This window comes from Oncorhynchus clarkii, chromosome 25 (assembly GCF_045791955.1).
Source record: "Oncorhynchus clarkii lewisi isolate Uvic-CL-2024 chromosome 25, UVic_Ocla_1.0, whole genome shotgun sequence".
NCBI classification, from domain to species: domain Eukaryota; kingdom Metazoa; phylum Chordata; class Actinopteri; order Salmoniformes; family Salmonidae; genus Oncorhynchus; species Oncorhynchus clarkii.
Genome location: NC_092171.1, coordinates 44,317,199 through 44,340,583, shown reverse-complemented (window position 1 = coordinate 44,340,583; position 23,385 = coordinate 44,317,199). Strand labels below are relative to the sequence as shown.

The 23,385-nt window shown below is 43.2% G+C and overlaps 1 protein-coding gene across 1 annotated transcript in view; it reads left to right on the top strand.

Moving 5' to 3' along the window:
* The window catches only part of LOC139383496 (probable carboxypeptidase X1), a 35,068-nt gene extending 15,679 nt beyond the window's left edge, over nucleotides 1-19,389 (top strand). Inside the window, exons 6-13 of the mRNA XM_071128054.1 lie at nucleotides 42-136; nucleotides 380-503; nucleotides 5,101-5,297; nucleotides 5,869-6,048; nucleotides 10,324-10,618; nucleotides 13,964-14,103; nucleotides 14,646-14,748; nucleotides 17,440-19,389. Coding sequence (XP_070984155.1) covers nucleotides 42-136; nucleotides 380-503; nucleotides 5,101-5,297; nucleotides 5,869-6,048; nucleotides 10,324-10,618; nucleotides 13,964-14,103; nucleotides 14,646-14,748; nucleotides 17,440-17,780 — 1,475 coding nt within the window. The 3' untranslated portion in view covers nucleotides 17,781-19,389. The remainder of the gene's footprint in view (nucleotides 1-41; nucleotides 137-379; nucleotides 504-5,100; nucleotides 5,298-5,868; nucleotides 6,049-10,323; nucleotides 10,619-13,963; nucleotides 14,104-14,645; nucleotides 14,749-17,439) is intronic.
* Nucleotides 19,390-23,385: the final 3,996 nt, after the last annotated feature.

Genomic DNA, 23,385 nt, shown 5'->3' with positions numbered 1-23,385 from the left:
GACACACAGAGATCTTATCAACCCGGCCTTCATTCTCTTAGATCCGGACAACGTTTGGCAACACTTCTCTGAAAAACTGTCTGGCTCTAAAGATAACCTGGACTTCAGACACCACAACTACAAGGAGATGAGGAAGGTGAGATCTCACACACACGCTCTCTCTCTCACTCACTCACACACACACACACACACACAGACACACACACACACACACACACACACACACAGCTGTCCTACCTGTACCTGTCCTCTGTATGTGTAAGTGCTTATCCAATATCTCTTTATTTAAAAACACCTATTTAGTGCTTATCCAATAAAAACACATCGTTTTACTGTCCAATGAGGTCCCACCACTGATGTGTGTCTGTCTTCTCTGCAGCTGATGAAGGCTGTGAATGAAGAATGCCCTCGTATCACTCGTATCTACACCATTGGAAAGAGCTACACCGGACTGAAGCTGTACGTCATGGAGATCTCTGATAACCCAGGAAAACATGAACTAGGTCAGAAAGATGTCTTCAATGGCACCCTATTCCCTATATAGTGCACTACTTCTTCTTTTTTGTTCCCAGGGCTCATGGGACCACACTGGGACTAAACAGCTCTGGGGACAGGGCTTCATGAACAGCTCTGGGAACAGGGCTTCATGAACAGCTCTGGGTACAGAGCTTCATGAACAGCTCTGGGAACAGGGCTTCATGAACAGCTCTGGGGACAGGGCTTCATGAACAGCTCTGGGGACAGGGCTTCATAAACAGCTCTGGGAACAGGGCTTCATGAACAGCTCTGGGAACAGGGCTTCATGAACAGCTCTGGGGACAGGGCTTCATAAACAGCTCTGGGGACAGGGCTTCATGAACAGCTCTGGGGACAGGGCTTCATAAACAGCTCTGGGGACAGGGCTTCATGAACAGCTCTGGGGACAGGGCTTCATGAACAGCTCTGGGTACAGGGCTTCATAAAGGGTAGAAGTCAACCCCTCTGGCTGTGTGTGTGTGTGTGTGTGTGTGTGTGTGTGTGTGTGTGTGTGTGTGTGTGTGTGTGTGTGTGTGTTACTGTGTGTGTCTGGCATGCCTGACAAAGCTGTTTATCCTCAGACAGTCTGCCAAGTATTTCTGCAGGGTTCTGTGGGTTATTGGAGCCGTTTTCAGAGAGAAAACACACACACACTGCTGTTTTCAGAGAGAGGAGGCCTCTCTTATATCAACAAATGGATAATGATTTCAAGTGAAGACCAAGCAGCACAAGACAGATTCCTCGGTCACCATCGTTTGTATTGGTAGAAATGTCCCTCCCTAGTCAGTTCTAGTTATATTCACAGTCTCTTTTTACTTCTGCAAAAATATACAAGTGAAAAACTACTTTTTAGCTATTCTTGAAAGACGAGTTATATAAACAGATTGTTTTAGAAAAGGAAAAGCTGCTCTCTCTAGTAGCTCCGATGCTTTCGTTTATTCACCAACGTTACAGCAAGCTGTCTTCAACAGGGTTTCACGTCAACAGATTGGGAAATATCTACACTCTTAGATAAGAAAAGGATTATAGGCAGAAGCATACAGGGTTCTTCAGTTTGTCCCCATAGGGGATCCCTACATGGTGCTGGGTAGAACCCTCTTCCTAGAACCCTCTTCCTAGAACCCTCTTGCTAGAACCCTGTATAAATGGTTTTTACCACGAACCATTTTATCATCTTGAGTTCCACCAGCCTTTTTACCCTTTAAAATTGTAACTCTTTATTTAAAAGAAAGAGAGAAAAAAATACTACAAAATGTTTATTCGGATTCAGAAGAGTTGAGTTACCTTTTCCTAAGAATCATCAAAGAACCATTTCTTTAAAAAACTAAAAAAACAATTCTTACGATAAAAAAGGTTCTAGGTGGAACCCTTTACGCTACAAAGACACCTCATTTTCCAGAAAGGGTTCGTCCAATGAAAAGAGTTATTGGTAGAACCCTATCCATCTGCGAAGAGCCATTTTGGAAGAGCTGATATTGTTTTTTTTTCAGTTTGAGTTTCAAGGGTCATTTGATTCTCTACACTGGAGCCTGTTGTTTTGAATCAGGGCAGAGAAGAGAAGAGATCCTCATGTGTTTTTCATTAGAATCAGGAAGGACAGAAAATGACAGGGAGCTTTAACAATAAGTACCTTATGATAGAAGGTAGAATACGAGAGCTGATGATACTTAATAAGGAGTGTTGATCTAGGATCAAATCACTTCCTGTCAATGTAATATTAATTCATTGTTCTGAAAGCCTGAACTGATCCTTAAATGGCCTTCCAGTCTGAGACACTTGATACATACAGCCCCCTTGGTTTAGTTTCTTTAGGTCTCTCTTCTCCCATCTGTACAGGATGTGTGTTGTTCGGCCACAGTGGTCCATTTTGTACACTTTGGCAGCCATAGCTGTAGCACACTGATCACTAGGAAACACACAGTGATTTCAGGACGTTTGAAAAGATCCCCAGAACGTCAATATATGCCTTCCTCAGCACGATTAAAACTATTCCCCAGCACTGGGTGCCAACTCGTGATGCTCGCAGATGGAGAGCGCTGCTCAGACCACCGCGCTAGCCGCAGTTCACAGAATACCTCATGGTATTAGCGTGTCATTTTTTATTATTTTGTTTTAAGCCTACGCCAAACTATAGCTCTAATCTTAACCACTCAGAATGAATACCGAAACTTAACCCTTTGAGTTGTTTCTGTTTTAAACCTGTAACCAAGCAGAATTAACCCTGTAACCATGGAGAATTAACCCTGTAACCAAGCAGAATTAACCCTGTAACCATGGAGAATTAACCCTGTAACCATGCAGAATTAACCCTGTAACCATGGAGAATTAACCCTGTAACCATGGAGAATTAACCCTGTAACCAAGCAGAATTAACCCTGTAACCATGGAGAATTAACCCTGTAACCAAGCAGAATTAACCCTGTAACCATGGAGAATTAACCCTGTAACCATGCAGAATTAACCTTGTAACCATGGAGAATTAACCCTGTAACCATGCAGAATTAACCCTGTAACCATGCAGAATTAACCCTGTAACCAAGCAGAATTAACCCTGTAACCATGGAGAATTAACCCTGTAACCAAGCAGAATTAACCCTGTAACCATGCAGAATTAACCCTGTAACCATGCAGAATTAACCCTGTAACCATGGCGAATTAACCCTGTAACCAAGCAGAATTAACCCTGTAACCAAGCAGAATTAACCCTGTAACCAAGCAGAATTAACCCGGTAACCAAGCAGAATTAACCCTGTAACCAAGCAGAATTAACCCTGTAACCAAGCAGAATTAACCCTGTAACCATGGAGAATTAACCCTGTAACCATGCAGAATTAACCCTGTAACCATGGAGAATTAACCCTGTAACCATGGAGAATTAACCCTGTAACCAAGCAGAATTAACCCTGTAACCATGGAGAATTAACCCTGTAACCAAGCAGAATTAACCCTGTAACCATGGAGAATTAACCCTGTAACCATGCAGAATTAACCTTGTAACCATGGAGAATTAACCCTGTAACCATGCAGAATTAACCCTGTAACCATGCAGAATTAACCCTGTAACCAAGCAGAATTAACCCTGTAACCAAGCAGAATTAACCCTGTAACCATGGCGAATTAACCCTGTAACCATGCAGAATTAACCCTGTAACCATGGCGAATTAACCCTGTAACCATGGCGAATTAACCCTGTAACCAAGCAGAATTAACCCTGTAACCAAGCAGAATTAACCCTGTAACCAAGCAGAATTAACCCTGTAACCAAGCAGAATTAACCCGGTAACCAAGCAGAATTAACCCTGTAACCAAGCAGAATTAACCCTGTAACCAAGCAGAATTAACCCTGTAACCAAGCAGAATTAACCTTGTAACCAAGCAGAATTAACCTTGTAATTAACCCTGTAACCATGGAGAATTAACCCTGTAACCATGCAGAATTAACCCTGTAACCATGCAGAATTAACCCTGTAACCAAGCAGAATTAACCCTGTAACCATGGAGAATTAACCCTGTAACCAAGCAGAATTAACCCTGTAACCAAGCAGAATTAACCCTGTAACCATGCAGAATTAACCCTGTAACCATGGCGAATTAACCCTGTAACCAAGCAGAATTAACCCTGTAACCAAGCAGAATTAACCCTGTAACCAAGCAGAATTAACCCGGTAACCAAGCAGAATTAACCCTGTAACCAAGCAGAATTAACCCTGTAACCAAGCAGAATTAACCCTGTAACCAAGCAGAATTAACCTTGTAACCAAGCAGAATTAACCTTGTAATTAACCCTGTAACCATGGAGAATTAACCCTGTAACCATGCAGAATTAACCCTGTAACCATGCAGAATTAACCCTGTAACCAAGCAGAATTAACCCTGTAACCATGGAGAATTAACCCTGTAACCAAGCAGAATTAACCCTGTAACCAAGCAGAATTAACCCTGTAACCATGCAGAATTAACCCTGTAACCATGCAGAATTAACCCTGTAACCATGGCGAATTAACCCTGTAACCAAGCAGAATTAACCCTGTAACCAAGCAGAATTAACCCTGTAACCAAGCAGAATTAACCCGGTAACCAAGCAGAATTAACCCTGTAACCAAGCAGAATTAACCCTGTAACCAAGCAGAATTAACCCTGTAACCAAGCAGAATTAACCTTGTAACCAAGCAGAATTAACCTTGTAATTAACCCTGTAACCAAGCAGAATTAACCTTGTAACCAAGCAGAATTAACCCTCTAATCAAGCAGAATTAACCTTGTAATCATGCAGAATTAACCCTGTAACCAAGCAGAATTAACCCTGTAACCTTGCAAAATGAATGCGTCAAAAATAGACATTCATCCATAATGCGTTGAATTTTGAAGGGGAAACTATGAGATCTTGTTGAGCTGGAGTCACTGCCCAACACAATAATGAAAGCTTGGAAGCTTTATCAAGTAGAAAGAATGCATTGCTGATGTTGACATCATGACAACAAAACCCTGCCTGGAGCAGAAGGCAAATTTCCGTTGTTCACTGTAACATGGACAATAAAGTTGTATCGTATTCACATTGTAGAAACATCCCCTGTTCCCCTGCAGGTGAGCCAGAGTTCCGCTATGTGGCAGGTATGCATGGCAACGAGGTGGTTGGCAGAGAGCTGGTGCTGAACCTCATGCAGTACATCTGTCGGGAGTTTAGACGAGGCAACCCACGCATCGTCCGTCTGGTGACCACCACACGTATCCACCTACTGCCGTCTATGAACCCTGATGGATATGAAACAGCCTTTGAAAAGGTAGGATAAGGGGTGGAGCAGGGGATAAGGGATGTATTGATTGATTGAATTATTGACTGGTTAATTGACTGGCTGACTGTGTGGTAATGGGAGATGTCGAAAAACTGCATTTCCTCACTGGTTGAAATCTGCCTCAAAGGACCATGGAAAGAGCACCACCTTGTGGTCAGAGAACTCTAGAGAGAGGACTCAGAACGTCCTCGTGATGACTTCATATTAGAACTCTAGAGAGAGGGCTCAGAACCTCCTCGTGATGACTTCATATTAGAACTCTAGAGAGAGGACTCAGAACCTCCTCGTGATGACTTCATATTAGAACTCTAGAGAGAGGACTCAGAACCTCCTCGTGATGACTTCATATTAGAACTCTAGAGAGAGGACTCAGAACCTCCTCGTGATGACTTCATATTAGAACTCTAGAGAGAGGACTCAGAACCTCCTCATGATGACTTCATATTAGAATAAGGAAGGGATGTAGGACATATTGATTGATCGATCGACTGACTGATCGATCGATTGTGTGATATTGAAAATAGCTTTAAACATGCATCTCAACTTAACTTCTCTCCAGGGTTCAGAGCTGGCAGGTTGGGCTCTGGGGCGCTACAGCTACGAATGGGTCGATATGAACCACAACTTCCCCGACCTGAACAATATCATGTGGGACGCCAAGGAGAATGACACAGACATGGTTAAAACAGCCAACCACTACATCCCCATACCAGAGTACTACACTAAAGAGGATGCCTTCGTAAGTACTGTACACTACACATCAACTCCACCACAGAGTCTGACTCAACATTATGTTTTCAGTTTTATTTTTCCTGGTTTTACATTTGTTTTGTTTTTCCACTCTTAAAATTCCAATTGTGCATAGAGAAACAATGAAATTGGACGTGCTGAGTCAATGATTAAATCACACCTGAAAGGGAAAAAATAGTCCTGGCAGAAAACTGTGTAATTCCCCTCTTAAGGATCGGAACCCTTTTTTTCCAATTTCATCCTAAAATGACATACCTGAATCTAACTGCCTGTAACCCAGGACCTTGAAGCAAGGATATGCATATTCTTGATACCATTTAAAATGAAACACTTTGAAATGTGAAATGAATGTAGGAGAATATAACACATTAGATCTGGTAGAAGATAATACAAAGAAATAAACCATGCGTTTTCACATTTTCTTTTCTCCATCAGCTTTTGAAATGCCATACATTAAGATAGGATCCTAGGTGTAATTTAAATGTTGTCCACCAGATGGCAGCAGTGTGTGTACAAAGTGTCAGACTGATCCAGTGAAGAATTACATTACTACTCAATATTTCGGATAAAGTCTGCCAGGAGTTTGCCCAAATGTGCCGAATTGGTCAATATATTCATTTTCAACTACATAACTATAGAGAACATACATAAATGCTATGGTAATAAAAAATGTAAGTTTACACACTCCCAGAAATGTAATACATGATGGATCATTAGCTTATACATAAACTATCACACATCTAGATGTCCGGATGGGATGGGTTTGGAGCCAGAGACAACAGTGGGGTCAATCTGTAGAATATAAAACTGGATTTTATCAAACAAAACTATTATACATTTTATCTCTGGGAGCCTCAGGATGACACATCAGAGCCAGATTATTGAATGTAAGTACATTATTTACCTTCAGAGGTGAATGTATCAAACCAGTTACCGTGACAAAAGTGTTTTGTTCCTCAAACAATAGCACAGTATTATTTCACTGTAAAAGCTACTGTAAATTGGACAGTGCATTTACAGTAACACGAATTTAAGCTTTCTGCTCGTATAAGACATGTCTATGTCCTGGAAAGTTGGCTGTTGTATACAACATAATTCTAGTCACATTATCGCATATTGAGCAACAACCGTAGAAGTGTAAAAAGCCCGGACAATTTAAATTCTGCATAATGGCACAACATTTCATCAACTTTCCTGCTTCAGTTTGCTGCCATATGACTGGTTTCACATTTGTCTCCAGAGATTATAAGGTAAACTATAAATAAAATAATTGTCATTTATATTTACAATTCCCTTCTCCAAACAAATTACTAATTGACCTAGTTCTTATCAATAGTTCTTATCAATAGTTCTTATCAATAGTTCTTATCAATAGCTCTTATCAAGAGGTAAATGACAGTCCATGGAGAAGGGTGTTATTTCTACAGTGAAAAATGAAGTAGGTGCTTTTTCCACGTGGAACCGGAAGGTTCTCTAGACCTTATTCATGGTTTTGTTGGTCATAAAGGTGGAGGCCTTATCAGGGAATTAAGGCAAGGTCAGAATACGACGTGTCTGTAGACCAGTGGAGGCTGCTGAGGGGAGGACGGCTCATAATAATGTCTGGAATGAAGTCCATTCCTATGAGCCGTCTTCCCCTCAGCAGCCTCCACTGTTGTAGACACACCTCCATTAATACAGTGTATCAGTAGACACACCTCCATTAATACAGTGTATCTGTAGACACACCTCCATTAATACAGTGTATCAGTAGACACACCTCCATTAATCCAGTGTATCAGTAGACACACCTCCATTAATACAGTGTATCAGTAGACACACCTCCTCCACACCTCCATTAATACAGTGTATCTATAGACACACCTCCATTAATACAGTGTATCAGTAGACACACCTCCATTAATACAGTGTATCTGTAGACACACCTCCATTAATACAGTGTATCAGTAGACACACCTCCATTAATACAGTGTATCTGTAGACACACCTCCATTAATACAGTGTATCAGTAGACACACCTCCATTAATACAGTGTATCAGTAGACACACCTCCATTAATACAGTGTATCAGTAGACACACCTCCTCCACACCTCCATTAATACAGTGTATCTATAGACACACCTCCATTAATACAGTGTATCAGTAGACACACCTCCATTAATACAGTGTATCAGTAGACACACCTCCATTAATACAGTGTATCAGTAGACACACCTCCATTAATACAGTGGATCTATAGACACACCTCCTCCACACCTCCATTAATACAGTGTATCTATAGACACACCTCCATTAATACAGTGTATCAGTAGACACACCTCCATTAATACAGTGTATCAGTAGACACACCTCCATTAATACAGTGTATCAGTAGACACACCTCCATTAATACAGTGTATCAGTAGACACACCTCCTCCACACCTCCATTAATACAGTGTATCTATAGACACACCTCCATTAATACAGTGTATCAGTAGACACACCTCCATTAATACAGTGTATCAGTAGACACACCTCCATTAATACAGTGTATCAGTAGACACACCTCCATTAATACAGTGGATCTATAGACACACCTCCATTAATACAGTGTATCAGTAGACACACCTCCATTAATACAGTGTATCTGTAGACACACCTCCTCCACACCTCCATTAATACAGTGTATCAGTAGACACACCTCCATTAATACAGTGTATCAGTAGATACACCTTCACCACACCTTTGATCTCCACCCCAAACAAATACCAGGTGAATAGCAGGTGAATAACAGGTGAATAACAGGTGAATAGCAGGTGAATAGCAGGTGAATAACAGGTGAATAGCAGATGAATAGCAGGTGAATAACAGGTGAATAGCAGATGAATAGCAGGTGAATAGCGGGTGAATAACAGGTGAATAGCAGGTGAATAGCAGGTGAACAGGTGAATAGCAGGTGAATAACAGGTGAATAGCAGGTGAATAACAGGTGAATAGCAGGTGAATAGCAGGTGAATAGCAGGTGAATAGCAGGTGAATAACAGGTGTATAGCAGATTAATAACAAGTGAATAACAGCAGGTGAAGAAAAGTTCATAAAAATTGAATTAATTACAAGCACTTAACTCTGTATGGAATTGGCCCCTTGCTGAACACATTGAAAACAGAACATTCAGTGTATGAAGGACAGCTGATCTGTAGGAAGGTATGTACTTCCTCTCAGTGGGCCTCCGTCTCTCGACAGCCTAGTGGGCCTCCGTCTCTCTTCAGCCTAGTGGGCCTCCGTCTCTCGACAGCCTAGTGGGCCTCCGTCTCTCTACAGCCTAGTGGGCGTCCGTCTCTCTTCAGCCTAGTGGGCCTCCGTCTCTCTACAGCCTTGTGGGCCTCCGTCTCTCTACAGCCTTGTGGGCCTCCGTCTCTCTACAGCCTAGTGGGCCTCCGTCTCTCTACAGCCTTGTGGGCCTCCGTCTCTCTACAGCCTAGTGGGCTGTGGGCCTCCGTCTCTCTACAGCCTAGTGGGCTGTGGGCCTCCGTCTCTCTACATCCTAGTGGGCTGTGGGCCTCCGTCTCTCTACAGCCTAGTGGGCTGTGGGCCTCCGTCTCTCTACAGCCTAGTGGGCTGTGGGCCTCCGTCTCTCTACAGCCTAGTGGGCCTCCGTCTCTCTACAGCCGAGTGGGCTGTGGGCCTCCGTCTCTCTACAGCCTAGTGGGCTGTCAGTACTGTCCCAGGCTGTCTGTACTGTTCCAGGCTGTCAGTACTGTCCCAGGCTGTCTGACATGTGCGTCTGTCCCTTTCCCAGGTGACCCCAGAGACACGTGTTAGTAACATGTTATTCTGTCCCAGGTGACCCCAGAGACACATGCTACTAACATGTTCTTCTGTCCCAGGTGACCCCAGAGACACGGGTTACTAACATGTTCTTCTCTCCCAGGTGACCCCAGAGACACGTGTTACTAACATGTTCTTCTGTCCCAGGTGACCCCAGAGACACGTGTTAGTAACATGTTAGTCTGTCCCAGGTGACCCCAGAGACACGTGTTAGTAACATGTTATTCTGTCCCAGGTGACCCCAGAGACACGTGTTAGTAACATGTTCTTCTGTCCCAGGTGACCCCAGAGACACGTGTTACTAACATGTTCTTCTGTCCCAGGTGACCCCAGAGACACGTGTTAGTAACATTTTCTTCTGTCCCAGGTGACCCCAGAGACACATGTTACTAACATGTTCTTCTGTCCCAGGTGACCCCAGAGACACGTGTTACTAACATGTTCTTCTGTCCCAGGTGACCCCAGAGACACGTGCGGTCATCAGCTGGATGCAGGACATCCCCTTTGTCCTGAGTGCCAACCTCCACGGGGGGGAACTGGTGGTTACCTACCCCTTCGACTGCACCCGGGACTGGGCCCCTCAGGAAAACACCCCTACAGCTGACGATAGTTTCTTCCGCTGGCTGGCCACGGTCTACGCCTCCACCAACCTGGTCATGGCCAACCCTGATAGGAGGATCTGCCACTCTGAAGACTTCCAACAGCACAACAACATCATTAACGGAGGAGCCTGGCACACCGTCCCTGGGAGTCAGTAGTTCTCCTATATATATATATATATACAGTGGGGAGAACAAGTATTTTATTCACTGCCGATTTTGCAGGTTTTCCTACTTACAAAGCATGTAGAGGTCTGTCATTTTTATCATAGGTACACTTCAACTGTGAGAGACGGACTCTAAAACAAAAATCCAGAAAATCACATTGGATGATTTTTAAGTAATTCATTAGAATTTTATTGCATGACATAAGTATTTGATACATCAGAAAAGCAGAATTTAATATTTGGTACAGAAACCTTTGTTTTCAATTACAGAGATCATACGTTTCCTGTAGTTCTTGACCAGGTTTGCACACACTGCAGCAGGGATTTTGGCCCACTCCTCCATACAGACCTTCTCCAGATCCTTCAGGTTTCGGGGCTGTCGCTGGGCAATACGGACTTTCAGCTCCCTCCAAAGATGTTCTATTGGGTTCAGGTCTGGAGACTGGCTAGGCCACTCCAGGACCTTGAGATGCTTCACTCCTTACTTGCCCTGGCTGTGTGTTTCGGGTCATTGTCATGCTGGAAGACCCAGCCACGCCCCATTTTCAATGCTCTTAATGAGGGAAGGAGGTTGTTGGCCAAGATCTCGCGATACATGGCCCCATCCATCGTCCCCTCAATATGGTGCAGTCGTCCTGTCCCCAAAGCATCCCCAAAGAATGATGTTTCCACCTCCATGCTTCACGGTTGGGATGGTGTTCTTGGGGTTGTACTCATCCTTCTTCTTCCTCCAAACACGGCGAGTGGAGTTTAGACCAAAAAGCTCTATTTTTGTCTCATCAGACCACATGACCTTCTCCCATTCCTCCTCTGGATCATCCAGATGGTCATTGGCAAACTTCAGACGGGCCTGGACATGCGCTGGCTTGAGCAGGGGGACCTTGCGTGCGCTGCAGGATTTTAATCCATGACGGCGTAGTGTGTTACTAATGGTTTTCTTTGAGACTGGTGGTCCCAGCTCTCTTCAGGTCATTGACCAGGTCCTGCCGTGTAGTTCTGGGCTGATCCCTCACCTTCCTCATGATCCTTGATGCCCCACGAGGTGAGATCTTGCATGGAGCCCCAGACCGAGGGTGATTGACCGTCATCTTGAACGTCTTTCATTTTCTAATAATTGCGCCAACAGTTGTTGCCTTCTCACCAAGCTGCTTGCCTATTGTCCTGTAGCCCATCCCAGCCTTGTGCAGGTCTACAATTTAACCCTGATGTCCTCACACAGCTCTCTGGTCTTGGCCATTGTGGAGAGGTTGGAGTCTGTTTGATTGAGTGTGTGGACAGGTGTCTTTTATACAGGTAACGAGTTCAAACAGGTGCAGTTAATACAGGTAATGAGTGGAGAACAGGAGGGCTTCTTAAAGAAAAACTAACAGTTCTGTGAGAGCCGGAATTCTTACTGGTTGGTAGGTGATCAAATACTTATGTCATGCAATAAAATGCAAGTGAATTACATAAAAATTATACAATGTGATTTTCTGGATTTTTGTCTCTCACAATGGAAGTGTACCTATGATTAAAATGACAGACCTCTACATGCTTTGTAGGTAGGAAAACCTGCAAAATCGTCAGTGTATCAAATACAGTGCCTTGCGAAAGTATTCGGCCACCTTGAACTTTGCGACCTTTTGCCACATTTCAGGCTTCAAACATAAAGATATAAAACTGTATTTTTGTGAAGAATCAACAACAAGTGGGACACAATCATGAAGTGGAACGACATTTATTGGATATTTCAAACTTTTTTAACAAATCAAAAACTGAAAAATTGGGCGTGCAAAATTATTCAGCCCCCTTAAGTTAATACTTTGTAGCGCCACCTTTTGCTGCGATTACAGCTGTAAGTCGCTTGGGGTATGTCTCTATCAGTTTTGCACATCGAGAGACTGAAATTTTTTCCCATTCCTCCTTGCAAAACAGCTCGAGCTCAGTGAGGTTGGATGGAGAGCATTTGTGAACAGCAGTTTTCAGTTCTTTCCACAGATTCTCGATTGGATTCAGGTCTGGACTTTGACTTGGCCATTCTAACACCTGGATATGTTTATTTTTGAACCATTCCATTGTAGATTTTGCTTTATGTTTTGGATCATTGTCTTGTTGGAAGACAAATCTCCGTCCCAGTCTCAGGTCTTTTGCAGACTCCATCAGGTTTTCTTCCAGAATGGTCCTGTATTTGGCTCCATCCATCTTCCCATCAATTTTAACCATCTTCCCTGTCCCTGCTGAAGAAAAGCAGGCCCAAACCATGATGCTGCCACCACCATGTTTGACAGTGGGGGTGGTGTGTTCAGCTGTGTTGCTTTTACGCCAAACATAACGTTTTGCATTGTTGCCAAAAAGTTCAATTTTGGTTTCATCTGACCAGAGCACCTTCTTCCACATGTTTGGTGTGTCTCCCAGGTGGCTTGTGGCAAACTTTAAACGACACTTTTTATGGATATCTTTAAGAAATGTCTTTCTTCTTGCCACTCTTCCATAAAGGCCAGATTTGTGCAATATACGACTGATTGTTGTCCTATGGACAGAGTCTCCCACCTCAGCTGTAGATCTCTGCAGTTCATCCAGAGTGATCATGGGCCTCTTGGCTGCATCTCTGATCAGTCTTCTCCTAGTATGAGCTGAAAGTTTAGAGGGATGGCCAGGTCTTGGTAGATTTGCAGTGGTCTGATACTCCTTCCATTTCAATATTATCGCTTGCACAGTGCTCCTTGGGATGTTTAAAGCTTGGGAAATCTTTTTGTATCCAAATCCGGCTTTAAACTTCTTCACAACAGTATCTCGGACCTGCCTGGTGTGTTCCTTGTTCTTCATGATGCTCTCTGCGCTTTTAACGGACCTCTGAGACTATCACAGTGCAGGTGCATTTATACGGAGACCTGATTACACACAGGTGGATTGTATTTATCATCATTAGTCATTTAGGTCAACATTGGATCATTCAGAGATCCTCACTGAACTTCTGGAGAGAGTTTTCTGCACTGAAAGTAAAGGGGCTGAATAATTTTGCATGCCCAATTTTTCAGTTTTTGATTTGTTAAAAAAGTTTGAAATATCCAATAAATGTTGTTCCACTTCATGATTGTGTCCCACTTGTTGTTGATTCTTCACAAAAAAATACAGTTTTATATCTTTATGGTTGAAGCCTGAAATGTGGCAAAAGGTCGCAAAGTTCAAGGGGGCCGAATACTTTCGCAAGGCACTGTATATAATAACCAGCACCGTCCCTGGGAGTCAGTAGTTATATATATATATATATATATATATATATAAATTCAGGCCCTTATCAAAGACTATTTGTTTTTCATGTGTTTTGTTACCATATTTTTGTCCCCCAGGTATGAATGACTTCAGCTACATGCACACTAACTGCTTCGAGGTGACGGTGGAGCTGTCGTGTGACAAGTTTCCTCATGCCAGCGAGCTTCCTACAGAATGGGAGAACAACAAGGAGTCTCTGCTTGTCTACATGGAGCAGGTCTACTGTTCTTTACATGGATTATTTACCAAAGTTATACTGTATCGGAGTTATTCAAACTACTGGAAATGGCCCCAATTGGAAAGACTTCACTTGTAGAATACTGTCCTACTGCATATCCCAGCTCTCTCTTACCAGCTCTCCAATTTGTAGATATTTCCCTGATCATCTCTGTTTCTGATGTTTCCTGATCATCTCTGTTTCTGATGTTCCCTGATTATTTCTGTTTCTGATGTTCCCTGACGATCTCTGCTTCTGATGTTCCCTGACGATCTCTGCTTCTGATGTTCCCTGATTATCTCTGTTTCTGATGTTTCCTGATCATCTCTGTTTCTGATGTTCCCTGATTATCTCTGTTTCTGATGTTCCCTGACGATCTCTGCTTCTGATGTTCCCTGATCATCTCTGTTTCTGATGTTCCCTGATTATCTCTGTTTCTGATGTGCCCTGATCATCTCTGTTTCTGATGTTCCCTGGTCATCTCTGTTTCTGATGTTCCCTGATCATCTCTGTTTCTGATGTTCTGTCCTTGCCTCTACCAGGTTCACAGAGGCATCAAGGGAGTGGTGAGAGACAAGATGACGAAGAAAGGCATTGCAGACGCCATTGTGAAAGTGGAAGACCTGGACCACGACATACGATCAGGTAGACATAAGATTCTAGAACGATTTACATGATGCACTACACTACACAGAAGAAACAGAAAAATAATCAGCCATTTTTTCTGTTTACCTCGCACTGCTTGTATGTCAAATTCCTGCCAGCACCAATTTCTAACTGCTTGTAGTAGCAGACACAATGCTCCGTGCTAGGGATTTACGGTGTTACCGGCATAGCACACAAGGGGGTGCTGAAAACACAAGAAAAGCCCATTGGGCCTCTAGTAACAGAATGCTAACAAAATGTGCACAATCTAATAGCGAAATCTCAGACGCTGAGATGCTAAACTAGCGAAAACTAACATAAACAAATTGCAAAGACGGGCAAATCCAGCTCATGAAGTAATACAAGCATAGTTAGTAGCTACAGAATGTAAAGTTATACAAGCATAGTTAGTAGCTACAGAATGTAAAGTTATACAAGCATAGTTAGTAGCTACAGAATATCATTTTTTTTAGGTGTGTGTTCAATTACAAGGGAAAGTAAATGAGAGAAATTGTGCAAATGAACAAAGTTGTGATGCTTTTCTGAAGGAAGAGCAGCTTGTGTCCACGGAGCAGAGGGGAGAAGAATGGAGGGAAAACACGCTAACAGGAAGCACAGGGAAAAAATGACAACTGTACAGAACTACTGGCAGAAAGCCATTATAAGATATCTGATAACTTAATAATCATAATATAACAGTTCTGGGGAACTACGGTAAACTTCATGTTAAATAATGAGACTGGCTGAACAGTTCTGGGGAACTACAGTAAACTTTATGTTAAATAATGAGACTGGCTGAACAGTTCTGGGGAACTACGGTACGCTTCATAATGTGACAGACTCAACTGTCCTGGGGAACTACGGTAAGCTTCATAATGTGACTGTCTCAACTGTCCTGGGGAACTACGGTAAGCTTCATAATGTGACTGTCTCAACTGTCCTGGGGAACTACGGTAAGCTTCATAATGTGACTGTCTCAACTGTCCTGGGGAACTACGGTAAGCTTCATAATGTGACTGTCTCAACTGTCCTGGGGAACTACGGTAAGCTTCATAATGTGACTGGCTCAACTGAACTACGGTAAACTTCATGTAAAATAATGAGACATGAAAAACGCAATCTTCTTTACCTCCTGACGTATTGCACAAGTTGACTGCAGGTACTTAAAAAGTAGCTACAAATATTCAAATTTATTGGAAAAACATCTAAGAAATATTTGACGGTAATTGAAAAACCATCCTGTGGCCTTTTCCAAATCAAATGAAATCAAATTTTATTTGTCACATGCGCCGAATACAACAATGAAATGCTTACTAACACTCCCTAAATTAACCATCAATGCAGTTAAGAAAAAATTAGTGTTAAAGTATTTACTAAATAAACTAAATGTTAAGGGCTACTACACCTGTTGAATTTGTACGCACCGTCACTGTGGGGACGACGTCCTCGATGCTCTTATTGATTGACCAATAGACCTCCACCCTTTGTCTTACCAAACTGATGCTGGCACTAAGAGCTGTATAGATGAAATAGAGGAAACAAGAGGAAACAGGAAAACGCCGGGCAGCTGTTTTATCTTGCTGATGGAACTAAAACCCAGCCGGCTGTTATTGACCAATAGATACAGACCTCCACCCTTTGTCTTACCGGAGGCAGCTGTTATTGACCAATAGATACAGACCTCCACCCTTTGTCTTACCGGAGGCAGCTGTTATTGACCAATAGACACAGACCTCCACCCTTTGTCTTACCGGAGGCAGCTGTTATTGACCAATAGACACAGACCTCCACCCTTTGTCTTACCGGAGGCAGCTGTTATTGACCAATAGACACAGACCTCCACCCTTTGTCTTACCGGAGGGAGCTGTTTTATCTTGCCGATGCAGCATAAACCCAGCCAACTGTATATTATCCATGTCGTCGTTCAGCCACGACTCAGTGAAACATAAGATATTACAGTTTTTAATGTCCAGTTGATAGTCTTGATCGGCGCTGTTATGGTGTTATCCAATGATTGCTCGTTGGCTAATAGGACTGATGGTAGAGGAGGATTATCCACTAGCCGTCGGATTCTTACAAGGCACCCTGACCTACGACCCCTATATATCCGACTCTTCTTCATGTGAATGACGGGGATTTGAGCCTTGTCGGGTGTCTGAAGTAAATCCTTCGTGTCCTACTAGTTAACGAAAAAATCTTCTTCCAGTACGAGGCGAGGAATCGCTGTTCTGACATCCAGAAGCTCTTTTCGGTCATAACGTATGTACAAAATAAGTTACCAACAACGTGAAAAAACACACACGATAACACAATTGGTTAGGAGCCCCAGTAAAAACGGCAGCCATCTTCTCCGGATCCGTTATTACAGCAAATACGGTACATATACAATACACCGCCAAAACACAGTCCGTGCTCTCTCTCGTATCTTCATTTAATTTACCCCTGGCTTCCATTTATTTTATTCTACTCCCAAGATGCAACAGTATCTTTAAAAAAACGGATACTTTACTGTCTTTGTTACACAATTACATGTATCTCTTTAGTTTCAAGCCATGTATTTTATTCTACTGTAAACATCAGTTTGTATCAGCTAGGTCCCCATCCCCCTTTAATTGTGGTATTATCGACAAAATATTTTTGATACATTTTCTGAATGAATGATCTTGAGACTCTCCTGTGTATCTCCTTTAGCGGCTGATGGGGACTACTGGCGTCTGTTGAACCCCGGGGAATACAAAGTGACAGTGTGGGCGGAGGGATACCTTCCCTCCATGAGGCGGTGCAACGTCGGGACCGAAGCACGCCCCACCATCTGTGACTTCATCTTGATCAAGACTCCACGGCAGAGGATGAACGAGATCCTAGCTAAAGGGGGGAAGTTACCCCAGGATCTACAACTGAAGCTGAGAGCACTGAGGCTCCGGAAACTAAGAGCCTCCACCAAGGCCATCAACCAGCGGAGGGAGCACAGCCGCAAGGCCAGGGGAACACGGTTCGCTAGGGCACCACGCCCTCTCACACCCCTGGCCTGAGAGACAGGGGACAGACTGTGTCTCTAATGACACCCTATTCCCCACATGGCTCTGGTCAAAAGAAGTGCACTATAAAGGGAATAGGGTGCCATAGTCTCTGATCTAAAGTAGTGCACTATGTAGAGAATAGGGTGCCATAGGGCTCTGGTCTAAAGTAGTGCACTATATAGAGAATAGGGTGCCATTTGGGACTCAAACTTGAGGCTTTGAAACGACCGGGGTGTTTGAGATGGACTACATTGTAGTCAGCGACGACAGACAGACTGAAATACAAAACGTCAATGAGAAGTCATTTTTAGGAAGGTGATTTGTAAATCCGACTGCAATGTAGTCGATCTGAAACAAGACACAGCGGCTTCAACACAAGTCTGTATTCCCAGTGAATGTTGCCATTTCAGATTTGAATAGCAGAGTAGTACAGGGAGATTTAATGTGTTCTAACTAGCTTGTTGGGACACTGGTCAACATGTCAGTTGTTTGTTAAAAAGGTAGAGAGATAATGTAGTTGATGAGGCTGTATCTTTACATTGGTAGGAATATTTCATACCTTCATAACTAGTTGTTTGGCTTGTTGGGAAAGTGGTCAACAGTAGCTAGGTTTCCATCCAATTGGCGACAAATTTTCATGCGAATATATTTTAAAAAAAAATCTGCATAAAAAAAATCTGCATAAAAAAAATCTGCATATTTTCCCACCAGTGGTGTTTCCACCAAACTGGATTTGTTGCGGATAAAACATCAGTCCGTGATGACGTAGTGCGCACAAATAGTACTTCTTCACTTAAAAGGTTTTCACGTTACCGAATTAAAATGTTTTTTCCATCGCATTTTCAACTCGTATTGATAGTTTGTTGCGCTGAATAGCACACACGTGCGTACTCTAGCCAACAGCTCGGGTAAAGCCATCTATCTACATGATCAGATTATTATGGATCAGAGAGAAGATATGTTTGTTGTTGTCGACCCGGCAGTCAAGCATCGATCATCATGTCACCAGACCAAGGAACGTCCAGCTCACAGCATCCATTCACCACCCTGTGATGTTCATCATAAATCAGTTCATCTGTAGCCTAATAAACTACATGGTTTCCCCGTAGTGAGAGGACCACACGCCAATATCATCTCGTGACTCCCAACTTTACTTTGATACGGTTCGATAGCAATTATATCAATATTTGCGCATAAAATACGCCATTTCTCGCATAATTTAAATTTTCCCGACAAAAAAAAAAAAGATGTTTGAACGAAACAAATTGTCTGTCGACATTTATAAAATTGTACTGAAACGACCTGTTTCCATCACAGTTTCCATTTGTCCATTTTTTTGTTTTTATACGGTATGACTTTACTGAAATAGACACTGTGAATGGAAACGTGGTTAATGACAACAGGACGGCACAAATAGATCTGGGACCAGGCGTGTGAATATTCAGTTTAGTTTATCCTCGCCACTGGTCTTTAGTACAGCTGTTTTTACACTAACTATGAACAATATAGAAGAAGACCTTTTATGATGACGAGGGGAGGCCACGGCAGTATCAGCTGGCCTGATACGTTGTATATCATTGTGTGTTTTGACTATTTCATTAAAGGACAATTTGGGTAGAAAGAGTCGGGGTCAATAATGTACTTGTTCAGAACCAGGAGAACTGTGATGAAAACGTGTGTTGTTTCCTCTTTTGCCGCGTAGGACCTGCTGTCAGTTTGAGGTTAAGGTTAGTATATGTATACGCACACACACACACACACACACACACACACACACACACACACACACACACACGTGAAAGACAAACATAGAGGATTTTTTAAAAACAAGGTAAAAAGGCAGGGCAAGGGGACTTAGAACTCCAGAGAAGAACAACGTATACAAAACAGATTGTTCAATTAATGTTAAGCTTCTAATACCCCTGAAGGAGAAGGTATCACACACACACACACACACACACACAGGCTCATTCCCCTAACTAATATGATCGTGTGGAGTGAATGTGATTGAACTCAAATGCTGATATAGTGGGAAATTATTTGATTTAAAATACATTAGCAGAAGAATCAAAACTGAAAGAGCTTTGTCTTCCAGCACCACCTAGAAACACCCTGTGGGTATTACATCCTGTACCAACACCACCTAGACACCCTCTGGGTATTACATCCTGTACCAGCACCACATAGAGACATCCTCTGGGTATTACATCCTGTACCAGCACCACCTATACACCCTCTGGGTATTACATCTTGTACCAGCACCACCTAGAGACACCCTCTGGGTATTACATCTTGTACCAGCACCACCTAGACACCCTGTGGGTATTACATCTTGTACCAGCACCACCTAGAGACACCCTCTGGGTATTACATCCTGTACCAGCACCACCTAGAGACACCCTCTGGGTATTACATCCTGTACCAGCACCACCTAGACCCTCTGGGTATTACATCCTGTACCAGCACCACCTAGAGACACCCTCTGGGTATTACATCCTGTACCAGCACCACCTAGACCCTCTGGGTATTACATCCTGTACCAGCACCACCTAGACACCCTCTGGGTATTACATCCTGTACCAGCACCACCTAAAGACACCCTGTGGGTATTACATCCTGTACCAGCACCACCTAGAAACACCCTGTGGGTATTACATCTTGTACCAGCACCACCTAGAAACACCCTGTGGGTATTACATCCTGTACCAGCACCACCTAGAAACACCCTGTGGGTATTACATCCTGTACCAGCACCACCTAGAAACACCCTGTGGGTATTACATCCTGTACCAGCACCACCTAGACCCTCTGGGTATTACATCCTGTACCAGCACCACCTAGAAACACCCTGTGGGTATTACATCCTGTACCAGCACCACCTAGACCCTCTGGGTATTACATCCTGTACCAGCACCACCTAGACCCTGTGGGTATTACATCCTGTAACAGCATCACCTAGACACCCTCTGGGTATTACATCTTGTACCAGCACCACCTAGACCCTCTGGGTATTACATCCTGTAACAGCACCACCTAGACACCCTCTGGGTATTACATCTTGTACCAGCACCACCTAGACACCCTCTGGGTATTACATCCTGTAACAGCACCACCTAGAGACACCCTCTGGGTATTACATCTTGTACCAGCACCACCTAAAGACACCCTGTGGGTATTACATCTTGTACCAGCACCACCTAGATACACCCTCTGGGTATTACATCCTGTACCAGCACCACCTAGAAACACCCTGTGGGTATTACATCCTGTACCAGCACCACCTAGAGACACCCTCTGGGTATTACATCCTGTACCAGCACCACCTAGACACCCTCTGGGTATTACATCCTGTAACAGCACCACCTAGAGACACCCTGTGGGTATTACATCTTGTACCAGCACCACCTAGAGACACCCTCTGGGTATTACATCTTGTACCAGCACCACCTAAAGACACCCTGTGGGTATTACATCTTGTACCAGCACCACCTAGAGACACCCTGTGGGTATTACATCCTGTACCAGCACCCTCTGGGTGTCTCCAGGAACAGGGTTGGAGTTCAAACCTACAGGAGGGTATTTCTCCAGGGACAGGGTTGGAGTTCAAACCTACAGGAGGGTAGCTCTCCCCAGGGACAGGGTTGGAGTTCAAACCTACAGGAGGGTTTCTCTCTCCAGGGACAGGGTTGGAGTTAAAACCTACAGGAGGGTATCTCTCTCCAGGGACAGGGTTGGAGTTAAAACCTACAGGAGGGTATCTCTCTCCAGGGACAGGGTTGGAGTTCAAACCTACAGGAGGGTAGCTCTCCAGTAAAATCACTCTGGAGCAGGTTTTCATCAAGGATCTCTCTTCTCTGTACTTTGCTTCATCCATCTTTCCCTCAATCCTGACTAGTCTCCCAGTCCCTGCCACTGAAAAACATCCACACATCATGATCAAATCAAAGTTTGTCACGTGAGCCGAATACAAGAGATAGACCTTACAGTGAAATGCTTACAGATGCTGCCACCACCATGCTTCACAGTAGGGATGGTGCCAGGTTTCCTCCAGATGTGAAGCTTGACATGCAGGCCAAAGAGTTAAATCTTGGTTTCCTCATACCAGAGGATCTTGTTTCTCATGGTCTTGGAGAGTCCTTTAGTTGCTTTTTGGCAAACTCCAAGCAGGCTGTCATGTGCCTTTTACTGAGAAGTGGCTACCGTCTGGCCACTCTACCATAAAGACCTGATTGGTGGAGTGCTGCAGAGATGGTTGTCCTTCTGGAAGGTTCCCCCATTGCCACAGAGGAACTCTGGAGCTCTGTCAGAGTGACCATCGGGTTCTTGGTCACCTCCCTGACCAAGACCCTTCTTCCCTGATTGCTCAGTTCTAGGAAGAGTTTTGGTGGTTCTACATATCTTCCATTTAAGAATGATGGAGGCCACTTTGTTTTTGGGGACCTTCAATGCTGCAGAAATGTTTTGGTATCCTTCCCCAGATCTGTGCCTCGACACAATCCGGTCTCAGACCTCTACGACATTACCTTCGGTCCCACTGTCAACTTGTGGGACCTTATATAGACAGGTGTGTGCCTTTCCAAATCATGTCCCATCAATTGAATTTACCACAGGGGGACTCTAATCAAGTTGTAGAAACATCTCAAGGATGATCAATGGAAACAGGATGCACCTGAGCTCAATTTCATGTCTCATAGCAAAGGGTCTGAATACTTATGTAAATAAGGACTTTTTTTCTTTCTTTCTTTTTTGCAAAAAGATCTAAAAACCTGTTTTCGCTTTGTCATTATGGGATATTGTGATGTCATTATGGGATATTGTGATGTCATTATGTGATATTGTGATGTCATTATGTGATATTGTGATGTCATTATGGGGTATTGTGATGTCATTATGGTGTATTGTGATGTCATTATGGGATATTGTGATGTCATTATGGGATATTGTGATGTCATCATGTGATATTGTGATGTCATTATGGGGTATTGTGATGTCATTATGTGGTATTGTGATGTCATTATGGAGTATTGAGATGTCATTATGGGGTATTGTGATGTCATTATGGGGTATTGTGATGTCATTATGGGATATTGTGATGTCGTTATGGGGTATTGTGATGTCATTATGGGGTATTGTGATGTCATTATGGGATATTGTGATGTCGTTATGGGGTATTGTGATGTCATTATGGGGTATTGCGATGTCGTTATGGGGTATTGTGATGTCATTATGGGGTATTGTGATGTCATTATGGGGTATTGTGATGTCATTATGGGATATTGTGATGTCGTTATGGGGTATTGTGATGTCATTATGGGGTATTGTGATGTCGTTATGGGATATTGTGATGTCGTTATGGGGTATTGTGATGTCATTATGGGGTATTGCGATGTCGTTATGGGGTATTGTGATGTCATTATGGGGTATTGTGATGTCATTATGGGATATTGTGATGTCATCATGGGGTATTGTGATGTCGTTATGGGGTATTGTGATGTCGTTATGGGGAATTGTGATGTCATTATGGGGTATTGTGATGTCATTATGGGGTATTGGGATGTCGTTATGGGGTATTGTGATGTCATTATGGGATATTGTGTGTAGATTTTGATGAGGACAT